The 16470-nt window shown below is 41.0% G+C and overlaps 1 protein-coding gene across 1 annotated transcript in view; it reads right to left on the minus strand.

Moving 5' to 3' along the window:
- Positions 1-3107: 3107 nt before the first annotated feature.
- LOC308051442 (zinc finger protein 462-like) overlaps positions 3108-16470 on the minus strand; it is a gene marked incomplete at both ends in the record, with an annotated part of 69290 nt that continues 55927 nt past the window's right edge. The window contains 4 exons of the mRNA XM_080361874.1: positions 3108-3309; positions 9036-9150; positions 10831-10957; positions 14594-14817. Coding sequence (XP_080218000.1) covers positions 3108-3309; positions 9036-9150; positions 10831-10957; positions 14594-14817 — 668 coding nt within the window. The remainder of the gene's footprint in view (positions 3310-9035; positions 9151-10830; positions 10958-14593; positions 14818-16470) is intronic.

Genomic DNA, 16470 nt, shown 5'->3' on the forward strand with positions numbered 1-16470 from the left:
GGGATCAGTCCTTGGACTTGGCCTGTGTAATGCCTTTATTGGTGATCTGGTGGAGGTGACAGAATGGACCTCATCAAATTTGTGGAAGACACCAAATGCAGGAGTTGCAGTCAATATGCTCAAGGGTAGTTGCTGCCATTCAGAGGGACCTAGACAGACTGGCTAACAGGAACCTCATGAAATTTAACAAGGACAACTGCCAAGTCCTGCAACTGGGAAGGAAATGCTCCTTGGAATGATACGGGCTTGGGACTGAGTGACTGGCTGAGGGGCAGCTCTGCTGAAGAGGACCTGGAAGATGGTAAGCTAAACATGGGTCAGCAGTATGCCCTGGCAGTGATGAAGGCTAACAGTATCCTGGTCTGTATCAAGAGGAGTGTAGCCAGTAGACTGAGGGAAGTGATTATCCCCCTCTACTCAGCACTTGTTAGACTGCATCCAGTTTTACCCCTCCACTTCCCCCCCCCACAAGGAAGGTGTTGCTAAATTTGAGCAAGTTCAGTGGATGTTCCCAAGCTGATCAGGGAGGTGGAGCACTTGCCTTATGAGTCAATGCTAAAGGAATTAGGCTTATCACTTAGCATGACTGACCATGGTTCATTCTCATCATTGCCTCCCTTATCATGTCAATCAGGTTTGTGGCTCTGTATGTTCTTGTTTATGGCTTCCTCCTTGTCTTATTATTCCTTTTTGCACTGAAAAGATCTTTGACCTAATGGAGCAGATGCTCTCTCCTTCCACATACCCTTACAGTTTATATTAATTTCCTTTTTTTAAAAAAAAGAACAAACCTTTCAAGCACAACACTTCAGCATTCTCCTCCTGTTCCCCATCAGAAATCAGTAATTTAAAAGTCAGGAAACACCAAGTGCTGAAGCCAATGGGTTAGCATTTTGATATTTATTTCCTTCTGCCAAACTCTGAAAAATTCCTTTGTATAAATTAAACAATGAAAAAAAAAGTTATTTTCAATTCTATATCATTACAGTCAACATAACAATGCATCTAAAATGTGTATCCACAATATATCAGGTATACATTTTTAGGAAAAGGAAAAAAAAGTCTTTCTGGGCTTGTTAAAAGGATTATGGTCCCATATTTTTATTAACAAGTTAGCAAAAAAAATCCAGTGGATTACAATATTTACATGTCATTTGAAAAATAAAGTAGTGATAAAAGCATGTCACAATTGTTTTGTTTTATTCATTTTTGGTAACTATTACAAACCCTCAATCCAGGTATGAAACTTTTTAAAGACGTTTGAAATGAGGCCAATTATAAATCAAATGCAGGCACAAAAAAAATACTTTTCCCTTCAGTGTGTTTTCTACATGATACTCTTTCCCTCTTCCAAAAAAAAACAACCCTCCACAAAACCAAACCAAAAAATCCTGCAAACCCACAGCTGACGAATCTTTAAAAGCAAAACACCATGCTTCTCAAATAGCACTAATTCAACAAATGCAATTTTTGCCATCAGTTTTATTTGAAGCTGTCTAGGGCAACATTTCCTCAGCAGCTTCTTTATCCCTCCCCAACAAACAAACAAACAAACAAAAAAAACCAAGACAAAGACATATGCATTTCTAAAACTAGGTTTTAGTCAAGTATTTCCTACTTTTTGGAAAGAAGTTCTTTGTTCAAAATCAGAACATACCAGAACATACTGGATCCTGTATTCCTTATTCAGGCAAAATTGCTGTTGAATTGAGTAGGATTTCCACCAAAGAAAAAGTGCAGGATCAGCCACAAGGTATGTAGATTCCTATTCATTCTATACTGCTCCCCTCATGTTAAAAGCTAAGGAGCAGGGGGAAAGATTAGCAACTCCCGTTAGCGCTCTCCAGAATCAATGTAGTATGTAACTATTTCACTTCTGCTTGAAAAAATATACAAGAATTGACATAATTCTCTCCCACTATACCGAAACAAAAAAAGCACACCCACCCACACCACAAACTGGGGAGGGTGGGGGTGGGGGGGAAGAGATGATGACGCCAATCTTGACAGAAAGTACTGGTGTGAGATAAAATAATGCTCATTGGAAAACTGACAGAATAATTAGGAGGATGTTTTTGGCCCATAAGCTACGTAGCTGTGCTGTTAGTTTGGTGCTTTAGTTTAAAAAAAAATATTTTTTTTTAATGCTAAACACAGAAATAACAAGTTTTATATTCACAGGAATTATTTTCCCTGTCCCCTTCCCCTTTGGAAAAAAATAACACCACCACTCATTTTGCATGAAAAAGTTAATTGTGTCATTTTTGCAACAGTTCCAACTGATAAGAAATAAACATATGTCAAACAAAACCACACAGTCAGTCACATTAAATTCTATCAAATACTAGAATTGTAGTTGAATACTAACAAACAGCTTACCTGGAATAAAGGATGGCAATTCACAAAACATTATATAGAAATTAAAGACTTTCTCATTATTTATTTATTTATTTATTTATTTATTTATTTATTTTTAAAAATCACAGTATTTTAAGAAATAAAATCCACAGTGGGATTTTAAGCACAATTTGTTTTCCTTTCTTTAAAACTTTGTTTCTTCCTCCTTTCAACACCTTGCCTAGCAGTCTCTAATCATAATGACAACAGGCAGTACTAACAAATGCAGAGATGTTCCTCTGTAATTTTGAGGTATTAGGAAACAGGTAGCTGTTTTAAGCAAAGCAGTTTCTGACTTGGTTTTCATTTATTTTCTAAAGCAGTTGCATTTGGTCTGGAAAATCATAATATATTGAAATTTGCATGTTGAAAAGTTACATCACCCCCCAACCATGCTCATTATGCTTCTGTTTGTAAACAGTACAAGTCTCTACTGCAAAGCACATTGTGTAATGTAGAGATGCAAGGAGTTTCATTAGTCCAATATGAATATAACTTCCCATTGTCAAGATCCAGAAGAAAATATGCAGTGATATAATGGAATAACTTATTCCATCATTTAAATAACTTTAATATACACATATTCACATAGGTACCAGTGCTTTGAAATATAGATCATTCATTACTAAAAGCAGCTTTGTTTCTTCCTTCTGCCCACCCCTTCCCATTCACCACTGTTCAAGCAAGTTGATTAAAATCACACCAATTTTTTATTCATTTTTGGCCTTTGAGGTCTCTTGGAGAGGTTTGTCAGCAGCTACAACACTGACTGTAGTTTCACTGTTGTTGAAGACCACCACCATTTTATCAGTGCTTCCCTTTTCTTCTCCTGTCAGTGTATTAACAGTTTTTTCTGTGTTCTCCTTCAGTTTTCTGTCCTCTCTGGTTCCTTGCTTACTTTCATTCAGAGCCCTGAAAATCCAAGCAGCAGAAAATGGAAACCTTTACAATCCAAACATGCTTTGGATACAAGGGAATAGGGAGAGTACTTCTCCCAATCAGTAAATAAACCAATAAATATTACTAAAGCTTGCAACATTTCAAGTATTTTTATTCAAACAGACAAGAAATAATACTTTCTCTTACCCTTTATCCCTCCACAGCCTAGCTCAATATTACATTGAAACATCTTCCATATGCTGGAAGACAGTCCTGGCTGAGATCTTTGAAGAAACTCTGGTCAGCAAAGACAGCCCAGAACCTGGGCAGAATCAAGGAAGACTATAAAGCCCTGGAGGTGGAAATGAAAAATATTGGTGCCCAAGTTATTTTTTTCCTTCATTTTACCAGTTGGAGGAAAGGGAGCAGCCAGAAATAGATGTATAATGCACATCAACTCCTGGCTTCGTGGCGGGTGCTGTCATGAAGGTTTTGGCTTTTATGACAATGGAACATTCTTTGATGACTATAATCTGTTAGGGAGGGATAGAATCCATCTGTCTAGAAGAGGCAAGGGAATCTTTGGCAGCAGGCTGGACAACTTGGTGAGGCAGACTTTAAACTGAAGGACTTGGGGGGGGCAGGGTCCAAAGTGGCAATGCTCACACCATTGCAACCAACTGGCAAATAAGCCAGGCCAATCAGAGCAGTGACAAATGTTCCTTAGCTGCCTCCCAAGATGAGAACCAGAGGGCCAACCACCTCAAGGGTGTGTAAGGCTATGGTGGATCCTCTTGCACCCCTCCTGGGAAACCTGCATGCTCAGTTACTTCTATGAAATGCCTGTACACCAATGCATGCAGCATGGGGAATAAACAGGAAGAATTAGAGATATGTGTGCTGTTGCAGGGCCATGATGTCATTGAAATTACAGAGACATGATGGGATAGCTTGCATGACTGAAATGCTGTCATGGATGGTTATGTACTTTTTTGGGAAAGTCAGGCCAGCAGGGTGAGTTGGTGGAGTTGCTCTTTACGTGAGAGAGCAACTGGAATGTATCGAGCTCTGTGGGGGGATGAAGAATGAGTCAAGAGCTTATGGGTAAGAATTAAGGGGCAGGCTAATATGGGCGACACCGTTGTGAGTGTTTACTACAGGCCACCTGATCAGGAAGAAGAAGTCGATGAGGTCTTCTGCAGACAGCAGAAAGTAGATTCACGATCACAGGCCCTGGTTCTCATGGGGGACTTCAACCACACTGATATCTGCTGCAAAGACAACACAGCTAGACACACATAGTCCAGGAGGTTCCTGCAGATCATTGACAATAACTTTTTGACACAGGTGGTAGAGGAGGCAATGAGGAGAGATGTGCTGCTGAACCTTGTACTAACAAACAAAGAAGGACTGGTTGGAGATGTGAAGGTTGGGGGCAGCCTTGGCTGCAGTGACCATGAGATGGTGAAGCTCAGGATCCTGCGAGGAGGAAGAAGAGCAATAAATAAGATTACAACCATGGACTTCAAGAGTGCTAACTTTGGCCTCTGCAAGGTCCTACTTGGAGGAATCCCATGGGATAGGACTCTAGAAGGCAGGGGGGTCCAGGAGAGCTGATCAGTATTCAAGCATCACTTCCCCCAAGCTCAAGATTGGTGCATCCCTATGAGCAAAAAGTCAAGCAAAAAGAGCAGAAGATCTGCATGGATGAGCAAGGAGCTTCTGACAAAACTCAAATGGAGGAAGGAAATTCATGGAAAAGGGACAGGCCACTTAGGAGGAATATAGGAACATTGTTAGAGTATGTGGGGAAGCGGTGAGAAAAGCTAAGCTCCACTTGGAAGTAAATGTGGCCAGGGATGTCAAGGACAACAAGAAGGGCTTCTTCAAGTACCTCAGCAGCAAAAGGAAAATTAGGGAAAATGCGGGCCCGCTGCTGAATGAGGTGGGTGCCACGTTGGTGGAGGATACAGAGAAGACTGAGCTACCGAATGCTGCCTTTGTTTAATTCTTTACAACTAAGGCTGGCCCTCAGGAATCTCAGACCCTGGAGGTAAGAGAAAGTCTGGAGAAAGGAAGTCTTTCCCTTGTCTGAGGAGGATCAGGTGAGAGATCATTTAGGGAAACTGGACATCCACATATCCATGGGCCCCAATGGGATGCACCCACGAGTGCTGAGAGAGCTGACAGATGTTCTTGCTAAGCCACTCTCCATCACCTTTGAAAGGTCATGGAGAACAGGAGAGGTGCCTGAGGACTGGAGGAAAGCCAGTGTCACTCCAGTCTTCAAAAAGGGGAAGAAGGATGACCCAGGAAACTACAGGCCAGTCAGCCTCCCCTCGGTCCCTGGAAAGGTGATGGAACAACTCATTCTGGATGCCATCTCGAAGCATGTGGAGGAAAATAAGGTTGTCAGGAGTAGTCAGCATGGATTCACCAAGGGGAAATCATGCTTTACCAACCTGAGAGCCTTCTATGATGGCATGACTGGCTGGGCAGATGAGGAGAGAGCAGTGGATGTTGTCTACCTTGACTTCAGCAAGGCTTTTGACACTGTTTCACACAACATCCTCATAGGTAAGCTCAGGAAGTGTGGATTGGATGACTTCACAGTGAGATGGATTGAGAACTGACTGGATGGCAGAGCTCAGAGGGTTGTGATGAACGGTGCAGAGTCTAGTTGGAGGCCTGTAGATAGTGGTGTTCCTCAGGGGTCAGTACTGGGTCTAGTCTTGTTCAACCTGTTCATCAACAACCTGGATGAAGAGACTGAGTGCACCCTCAGCAAGTTTGCTGATGATACCAAACTGGAAGGAGAGGTTGATACACCAGAAGGCTGTGCTGCCATTCAACAAGATCTGGACAGGCTGAAGGACTGGGCAGAGAAGAAACTGATGAAATTCAATAAGGGCAAGTGTAGGGCCCTGCACCTGGGGAGGAATAACCCCAGGCACCAGTACAAGTTAGGGGTTGACCTGCTGGAAAGCAGCATTGCAGAGAAGGACCTGGGAGTCCTGGTGGACAACAGGCTGACCATGAGCCAGCAATGTGCCCTTGTGGCCAAGAAGGCCAATGGGATCCTGGGATGCATTAAGAAGAGTGTGGCCAGCAGGTCAAGGGAGGTTATCCTCCCCCCCTACTCTGCCCTGGTGAGACTGCATCTGGAGTACTGTGTCCAGTTCTGGGCTCCCCAGTTTAAGAAAGACAAGGAATGACTGGAGAGTGTCTAGCAGAGAGCTACAAAGATGATTAGGGTCTGGAGCACCTTTCTTATGAGGAAAAGCTGAAAGTGCTCAGTCTGTTCAGCTTGGAGAAAAGACTGAGAGGGGATCTTATTTATGCTTATTAATATCTTAAGGGTGGGTATCAAGAGAATGCGACCAGATTCTTCAGTGGTGCCCAATGACAGGGTAATCAGCACAAACTGAAAGATAGGAAGTGCCATCTGAATATGAGGAGAAACTTCTTTACTTTGAGGGTGACAGAGCACAGGCTGCCCAGAGAGGTTGTGGAGTCTCCTTCTGGTGATACAAACAAGTGCCTGGATGCATTACTGTGCAATCTGCTCTAGGTCTACCTGCTTTAGCAGGGGGGCTGGACCTCCAGAGATACCTTTCAACACAAACCATTCTGTGATTCTGTTGAAAAGATCTTTGTCAAGAGAAGGAAAATTAATGTTTCAGACATGCCTATTATTTCACAGCATGGACTGATATTTATTAGTATGAAAGGAAAAGATCTTTGCTATTAACTTATCCATGTGCTTTTTGGGGAGCACACTTATTGAGATTTTCCTTCACTTGAAGCCCTTATAACTTCTCTGTACATAATTCTTTGCACTGCAACTCCAATTTTAGTTTAAAGCATGCTAGAGAGAAATAATAAGGAAGAGAAAAAGTCAAAAGAAACCCATATTCCATATAATTTGCTGCCATTTCTGTGTTGCTTTCCTGGCAAGCAAACATCGACAACAGACACAAGTAATGTTAATTTTGGACCAACAAACTGCTACTCACCCTCAAATGAAGTTTAAGCCTTAGGATCATAGCACAGAACATTTATGTGCTACATTTGGATTTGATCACACTAGATTTTAACTCCCAAACAGAGGGAATTTCTGGAAGGATCTGTATTCTGGAAATGGCCATCTGTAGATAAAGGTTTCTTTCAGTTTGAGGTCTGCTCTAGACCTCAAGCTGGAAGGGTGTTTGAACATACAGATATATTCAGGTACAGGTTTATAAACAACCATTACCTTGTGGGTTCCTGGGTCAAATAGGATGGACAGAAGCATCTATTAGTTTGGTGCAAAAGGAATTGCAGTTTTTGCATTGTTGAAATTTGCCATTTGGTATTGGAACACATTCTTAAATAAATGTGGTTATGTTATACATAACTTCAATGCGCCTTTCTTGCTTTGGTGGTTTTTTTTTTTTGGCTACTGACTTATTACTTGCTATTTATTTTATATTTCTTTTAGACTATGAAATGGTGTCAGACAAAAAGCCAGTTCAAGCAATTTTCTTATTCAAGTTCAAAATGGAGACAACTTGCAACATCAACAATGCATTTGACCCAGGAACTGCTAACGAACAGTGCAGTCATGGTTCAAGAAGTTTTGTGAAGGAGACAAAAGCCTTGAAGATGAAGAGCATAGTGGCCGGCCATGGGAAGTTGACAATGACTAAATGAAAGCAATCATCGAAGCTGATCCTCATAACTACACAAGAAGTTGCCGAAGAACTCAATGTTGACCATTCTATGGTTGTTCGGCATTTGAAGCAAATTGGAAAGGTGAAAAAGCTCCATAAGTGAGTGCCTCATGAGGTGACTGAAAATAAAAAAAATCATCATTTTGAAGTGTCATCTTCTACTCAACAACAATGAACCATTTCTTGATCGGATTGTGATGTGCGACAAAAAGTGGATTGTATACAGCAACCAGTGATGACCAGCTCAGCGGTTGGACTGAGAAGAACCTCCAAAGCACTTCCCAAAGCCAAACTTGCAGTAAAAAAAGGTCACGATCACTGTTTGGTGGTCTGCTGCCGGTCTGATCCACTACAGCTTTCTGAATCCCGGCAAAACCATTACATCTGAGAAATATGCTCAGCAAATCCATGAGATGCACTGAAAACTGCAATGCCTACAGCCAGCATTGGTCAACAGAAAGGGCCCAATTCTTCTCCATGACAATGCCCGACCATATGTCACACAACCAGTGCTTCAAAAGTTGAACAAATTGGGCTACGAAGTTTTAACTCATACACCATATTCACCTGACCTCTCACCAACCGACTACCACTTCTTCAAGCATCTCGACAACTTTTTGCAGGGAAAATGCTTCCACAACCAGCAGGATGCAGAAAAAGCTTTCCAAGAGTTTGTTGAATCCTGAAGCATGTATTTTTACACTACAGGAATAAACAAACTCATTGGCAAAACTGTGTTGACTGTAATGGTTCTTATTTTGATTAATAAAGATGTGTTTGAGCCTAGTTACAGTGATTTAAAATTCATGGTCAAAACCACAATTACTTTTGCACCAACCTAGTTGTTGAGTAAATACATCTCATAATTGCATCCAACAATGTTTGTGTTATGCAGAATTCTTCCCTTTTTAGAATAATCTGCCATATTCCCATGTTTGCTTTCATTACAGGTTTTTTGGGTGGGGAAGGGAGGAATGGGTGGGGAGATGCACAAAGATCAACTGTTACATTTAGCAGTTATGCAAAGGAGTCTGCAAACCAACTTACATGCCATGCCTCAGCACATGTCGTTCCCACTCAGAGCACTCTGTAAATGATCGACCACAGAACTCACATGGAAAGTACTTCTCTGGAGCTCTATTGTCAGGATACATGATGGTCTCTGGGAGAGAACAATATTATCTGCACATTCATGAGCATCAGGGCAAAAAGGGACCTTTATGATTATACTATGATCTTCCCTGCTGCCCTTCAGGGAGGAAAAAATGTCCTGAAGAAGATGATTTTCCTTTAAAAAGTAGGTATTTCTGAAACTGTTCTCCCTATCCTAAAAATGTGAAAGTTCTATAACCACCACTATGAGAAAAGGTCAGTTAACTACAATATGGAAAGGGGAGAGGGGAATGGGACTTTCAAAAGAATGGAGTGCTTCCCACTTAGACACCTACATAAAGAGCCAAGGTTTTGTATTACACTTAAAAGGAAACTGAGGTTCTCTGAAGTGACCAGGATTTCAAGAAGGTACAGAGCCATCCTGAAAAGTAACAACACACATTACAGCTGAAAAATCCCATCCTTCATTTTAAGTCTGTTATATCTATTTGTAGAGATGTTTTATTGCTCTCTGTATTTAAAAAAGCTTGGAAATTCAATATTGGGTTAGTATTATTTTCTCTCATTATTAGTATTATTAGTAAAGCTTTTTTTAACTTTCAAACTTGTAAGTCTCTCTCCCTTTTCCTCCTATTCCCTTTCCTTAGTGGGGAGGGTGGGGATTAATAGAGAGCATCTGCCATGCTTTCTTGTTGCCCTGCAATAAATGGTGACAAGAAGGGAATAGGTAAACATGGCAGTATGCTTTTAGTTTTAAGTTCATAGAAATTTGGCAGCCTGCAGTCAGCATCAGGAGGTTGAATGACCCCTGTAACCTGATGATTAGGCATGACAAAGCTCACTGCAGTTATGAGTCCAAATCAAGCTCTTTTTACTGTTGAACAAGAATTGCAAACATATTGCATTTGATTGATGAAGTCATGCACTATAGAGCAGACTGTGAGAATATATAGAGTATTCTAGTCAGGACTGGATTTTTGCAATAAAATTATTTTAATATTAAAGGCAAAAAAAACCCCAAACAAGCACAAAAACACACACAATCCCCCCTCACAGTCCAATTTACCAAGAACTACTTTTCTTTATCCCTACTCAGCTAACCATCTGAACAATAAACAAATGAATAAGACTTACTAAACTCAGTGGGGTTATTCATAGATGTGAATTTAGGCAAAAATGTAAAGTACACAGTTGGAACAGTGATTTGGAGGTAAGGAATGGAACTACCCTAGCTTCAGAGTTGCCAATCAAAGTGATGGCAAAAAAGGTCATCTCTCACGAAGAAGAGGGAAGGAATGCTTTGTAAGTGCTGGGCAGACAGTGGGCAGACAATTGCCCCAAAATAAACTTGACCACCCTCACTGGTATAATGTGGAGCAGCAAAGCCGAACATGGGTTTCCAACACAGAATAATCTGAAAGCCAACTAAAATACTCCATTTATGTATTTTTCTAAGCCCTCATAGATGTTATCTGCACAGACACAGATGTTACCAGTATTTTCTCATAACATTTTTATTTGTAGCATGATTTAGTTTTCTTAAACTGAAATCTTGTCATAAGCATTAGAAACACGGAATTCCTCCAGGAAGTGTCTTGACAAAAGCTCCATTTTGCCCATACTGACAAGCTTCCATGACTTAAGGAATCTGCTGTTGAGTCAACATCTTGCTTGATGGAACTGTCAGGGTCCATTACAGTATCCAACAAAGGAAAAGCCCTATACTGACCTCTCTTTTCAGTTTTGCAGCTTAACTCTTTTTCTTCCTCATCGCTGCTGGAGCTCTCTGTTTTTCCCTTCATTTGTTCCAGCTGATCCAAGTTAACCCATCCAACCAGCTCAAAATTACGACTCACCTTAAAAGAAATGGTATTGTCAGCAATAAACATGATCATCAACTATTAAAAAAACAACTCACCAACAAAGATATAGGCTGAAATGGGAAATTTATCAGTCAAATTAATAATTGTTTCTCCTTCAAACACAATTACATTCACTGTTAATGATTCTTCTTTCCTCTTTGATACTAAATTTCTCCATTTTGCTTCTCAAAACGATCCTATTATTTGAGAAGCTTCCCTCATTTTGAGGTATAGGAAGTAAAAAAATCCAAGCAATGCTAAGCACTCTGTTGTATCCCACCTTTCAAGGGAGTGTAAAACCAATAGGATCAAACATCACTATTGCACAGCATAACTGCAGAAAAATCTTTTGTGAATGTTTCATTCAGCTTCATGTGTGAAAAGATGGGACCTGAATGACCACTTTGACAGACAGAGCCCAAGTCATCGACTGTTCTTATGGACATTTGGGGATGGGGGGCATGGAATGGGGGACTAGCTTCCCTGGTGTGGGTTCTCCACAGACTTGAGTCCCTTTGAGAGTATCTGCTCCACCATGGAACACCTCCTACTCCTCTGTTGTTTCACCCAATTCCCTCCTCCTCTCAGTTTCCTCATTCTCTCTGCATTCCCACCTACTCTCTCCATCATTTTCTGCCATTTTTTAAGTATGTTTTCACAGAGGTACCACCAGCTTAACTCATGGGCTCATCTTTGGCCAGTGGTGGGTCCATTACGGAGCTGGCTGAAACCATCTCTGTCCAGCACAGGGCAGACCTTGAACTTTTTTCACAGAGGCCACCCCTGCAGCATTTCCCTCCCCCCTCCCCCGCTACAAAAATCTTGCCACATCCACCCAATACAAGCATATAACTTAAGGCAGTACATATTGTGAGAAGAGATCAGGAGCTGCCCTGTGCCAGACAGCCAATTCTAGCCAGCTCTGCAACGGGCCCACAGCTGGCTAAAGCTGAGCCAATCGGTAAAGACAGTGGTGCCTCTATGATAGCATATTTAAGAAAGGGTAAAACACTGCATGACAGTGTGAGGAATGAGGAAAAAAAAAAGTGTGAGAAACAACCCTGTAGACACCAAGGCCAGAGAAGAAGGAGGGAGAGGAGGTTCTCCAGGCACTAGAGCAGAGATTCCCCTGCAGCCTGTGGAGAAGACCACACCAGAGCAGGTGGATATTACCTGAAGGAACTGCAGCCCATGCAGAAGCAGATTCTCCTGACAGGAACTGCAGCTTGTGGAGAAGACCCATGCTAGAGCAGTTTGTGAAGGACTGTGTTCCCTATGGGAGGGACCCTATGCTGGAGCTGAGGAAAAGTGTGAGGAGGAAGGAGCAGCAGAGAATAACTGTTATGAAATTACTGCAACCACCATTCCCCATATCCCCTGCACCATTCAGGGTGGGGGAAGAAGACAGAGGAGCTGCAAAGGAAGGAATGAAGTTGAGCTTGGGAAAAATAGGTTGGGGGGGAGATAAGGTGTTTAAGGTTATTTGTCTTTGTTTCTCACCATCCAACTCTGTTTTAATTATCAAAAAATTAATTTTCCCCAATTCAAGTCTGTTTTGCCTCTGACAGTAATTGATAAGTGATCTCCCTGTCTTTATCTTGACCCATGAGGAGCTTTTTCACCATATTTTCTCCCTGTACTGGTTTTGTCTGGGACAGAATTGATTTTCTTCATAGTAGCTTGTATGGGGCTATGTTTTGGATTTGTGCTGAAAACAATGTTGATAACACAGGGATGTTTTAAATATTGCTGAGCAATGCTTACACAGAGTCAAAGCCTCCTTTGCTTCTCACGCTGCCCTGCCAGTGTGCAGGCTGGGGGTGCACAAGAAGTTGGGAGGGGACACAGCTGGGACAGATGACCCCAGCTGATCAAAGGGATGTCCCGCACCATATGACATCATGCTCAGCAATAAAAGGTTTGGGAAGACCAAGGAAGAGGGGGATGTTTGGACTTATGGAATTTTGTCTTCCCTATTTACTGTTATGCGTGATGGAGCCCTGCTTTCCTGGAGATGGCTGAACATCTGTCTGCTGATGGGAAGCAGTGAATGAATTCCTTAGTTTGCTTTGCTTGCATGTGTGGTTTTTGCTTTCCCTATTAAACTATATCTCAAGCCACAATTTTTCTCATCTACCCTTCTGATTCTCTCAGCAAGCGAACAGCTGTGTGGGGTTTAGCTGCCCACTGGGGTTAAATCACAACACTCCCCCTGTCCTATATGAGGAGGGGGAGTGAGACAGTGACTGAGTGGGCCTTTCCCTGCCAGCCAAGATCAACTCACCACATAGTGATATATCAGCAAATAGCGAGCTACCCTAAATTCAGCAGTGTATTAGTATCATGTTCCTGGAACTGACAGCTGTGTTGAGGTGCTCTGACTTAACAAGTTACCTATTAGATTTAAGCAAAGGCTGACACATGCATGGCACTTACTGTGACTCAGTTTATGCACAGAAACTCTTTAAGATGTAGTAAGCCAATTGTGTACCTGAGCCCAGAGAGTGGGCACAAATTGGTCAGATAACATTTAGAAATGATTAAAGAAAGATAGGAGGAAAATAACCCTTACTATTGGGAGTAATCACTTCAGGTTTTTATTGGAGAGAAGAGAGACCCAAGTAGAGGGAAAATCTGCCCATCCTGATGCACTCAGTCAGAGGAGTGGAGAATAGTGCTTCTTGGATCTCCTAGGACCCTTACTGTGGTCACTGGGAGGTGTGCAACATCTCAGACACCAGTTAAATTGCAGAAAGATTCTCAAGTAGCAATAAGGAGCAATAAAGGGAGACAAGCATACCAAGCCAACATAAGTTCACAGTGTTCATTTTTAAAATGCAGGCAGTTTTGCTGGTACTTTTGACACTCATTTTGTCAATTGTTTTTTTTTGGGTGGGAGGGGTGAAATGTTGTTCAGTCAACAAAGTGTGAACAAGTTTTTAGTGAGAATCAGGCAGCTCAACTCCTGATATTTGGATTCAATGAGTTCCCTCCCCACAAACTGACAAAAAAATATTCTGTAAACATGCCTTAGTTCTAGAATTTTGTTACTCTCACAGCAACACAGCTGAGAACTACAGAAATCCAAAGCAGACAGAAGTCTGTGGAAAGCTTTCTAGTGACTTCTCCAAGTATGGATCAGGTCTGCACTCAGAAGGTTTGACACAAACACCAAAGCAGCCTTAACTTAAGTATAAGAAGTTTCTCTCTTTCCCTCGTTAAATGTAAACTGGAATGTACTGACTTATTAAAATATGCATGGCATGTCACTTTGCCCAAGTTGCCAGAGGAATCTTATGCTTTGGAAGCTCCTGTGTCTTATGAGTATCTGAATCACAGAGTCTTAATATTGTTTCATAACTTAAAAAATAAATCTCATAATATATACAAATGCTTTTACCAGATAATCATACTCTACATTTAATAGTCAGTGAATTCTGATCAATCTCAACAGCTTCAGAAACACACAATCTTGAATTTCTGAAAAAATACAGAACTTGAGAGAAAGAGCCTTCTCCAAATTTTGGAAAAAAAAAAAGTGGGTTTGCTATTCAGAGTGGGCATGCAAATAAACTAGATAAGCATTTGCAAGAAGTGGATTGTTACAAATTAAATCCCTTTGGATGTTACCTTGTGCTCATCTCGAAGATGAGTGTCCAGCTCCTCTGTGTGTTTGGTCTCATAGTAGCAGAGTTGACATTTGTAAGGTTTAAGTTCATTGTGCTTCTCTGTGTGTTGCTGCAAACTCTCATCACTGGAGCAGGTAAAGGTACATTTATCACAGCAGAAAACAACTCCCTGCAAGTATTTTGACAGTTTGGAATGGCAAACTTCAATAGGAACAACCCGTTCTTCTGTGGGGAGAGGGGAATGTTTATTAAGTTTTAAGAGTTAAAAACCATGAGGCAACAGCTTGTAACATACCACCCACGCAAGAAACAGGATCTGCTATTTGTGTATGTAATCCACCTATCTAGCTAAAACTGGACCAACAAAGAAATACAAGAAAATTCCCTTTCTATGTAGAGTTAATCCTATATGACTACAAATGCAGGTGTCCTTGCAAATGTAACCACTCATTAGGTGAACAGGATAGGAAGAAAATATTTGGGGCAGATAAGAGTGCCAGGGCAGATTTGTGAGACAGAGTAGCAGAGCCTAGGAATATAAAAGCAGACATAAATCAGTCAGACCAAGCTCCATTCTGGTTCAATACATGACAGAAGCCAGTAAAAGGTGCTAGAACTGTAATAAACAAGGAGCATGTAAGGTGATTTCTAATACATTGCCCTCCCAGCTTCTGATGATCAGAACTGGTACTCTCACCATTACATTTAATGCTACTCCCTGTGGGACTGAGAATTTGTGTGCAGCAGCATCTTCTCCTGAAGGTGGTTGTGCAGAGATCAGCCAGGGGCAGAAACTTTCAACACATCCTCAGTTTTTTAATAGTTAAGATTCAAAATCCACACATATTTTATTTCATGCTTCCTGCAATTCTGATTATGCTACAAACGTATTGAAAACACTCTCACTGAGTTATTAAACTCTCTATTTCCTTTGTCTCATGCAAAACCCACACTTTTAATAGGGTGGCACAATTAATTTCAGTCTTTGGAGACAGAATTCTGATGTCTCCAACATTCATCCACTGTGCTTCTCTGAGCTGTCCATGCAGGGGAAATCCCAAATTTGACCTTTCAGTAGAGGGTCACCAGAAGATCTTAAATACAGTTTTTGTTATTCAACTGTAGTTTTGAAGTAGAACACTGAAATGTAGTAGTATTATTCCTTATAGACTGCAGATTAAACAAAGAGTTTGATCTTCCTCATGAAGATTATCATTAATCAAACAAACAAAAATAATCCCAGGTCTGATTCTTAGAGGGTAAACATGAAGGGTAGGTGACTTGTGTGCATTGACATATCTCTTATAATTTCTATAGGGAGGCAAGAGCTGCAGAATTCATCCATTTATCTTTGGCTAATGCATATTCATATGCATATATATTCATGAGCCTAATTTTCCACAGCTCATCTAAATATTCCACCCTCCTCAGTTTGTTCTTGTCCCTGTCCTCCTTTTTTAAACAACTAAGTTTTCCTACCTCAGAACTTTCTCTTTGTGCACTTTAAAAAGTGGAAGTTTCCCCCAAAGCTATATCTTAGTCCTTGAAAACTTGTGGTTCCTCTCCAGCTAAAGCAGTTGTTGCAAAAAAATGTTGTGTTCATTCAGGGTCAAGTGGGAAAAGGGACAGGGGTGCACATGCTCTAAAAGGCAACAAGAGTTAAAAGTTGTGATTTTGAATGCATAACAAGAATGTTTACAGCTCTGTGCAACTGAATTCACTAAAATAAGGTAACTTGTTTTTAAAAGTGAAAAAAGTTCCAACAAAAAGTTTTTAAAAGAGAAACACTATTTAAAGTATTTGAAAATTAGTTTTTTTTCCGGTACATGATACATTTTAAAAATCACTAAAACAGGGGATGGTATAAAAGGGGTTTTT

The sequence above is a fragment of the Nesoenas mayeri genome, assembly GCF_963082525.1.
Source record: "Nesoenas mayeri genome assembly, chromosome: W".
Lineage (NCBI taxonomy): Eukaryota > Metazoa > Chordata > Aves > Columbiformes > Columbidae > Nesoenas > Nesoenas mayeri.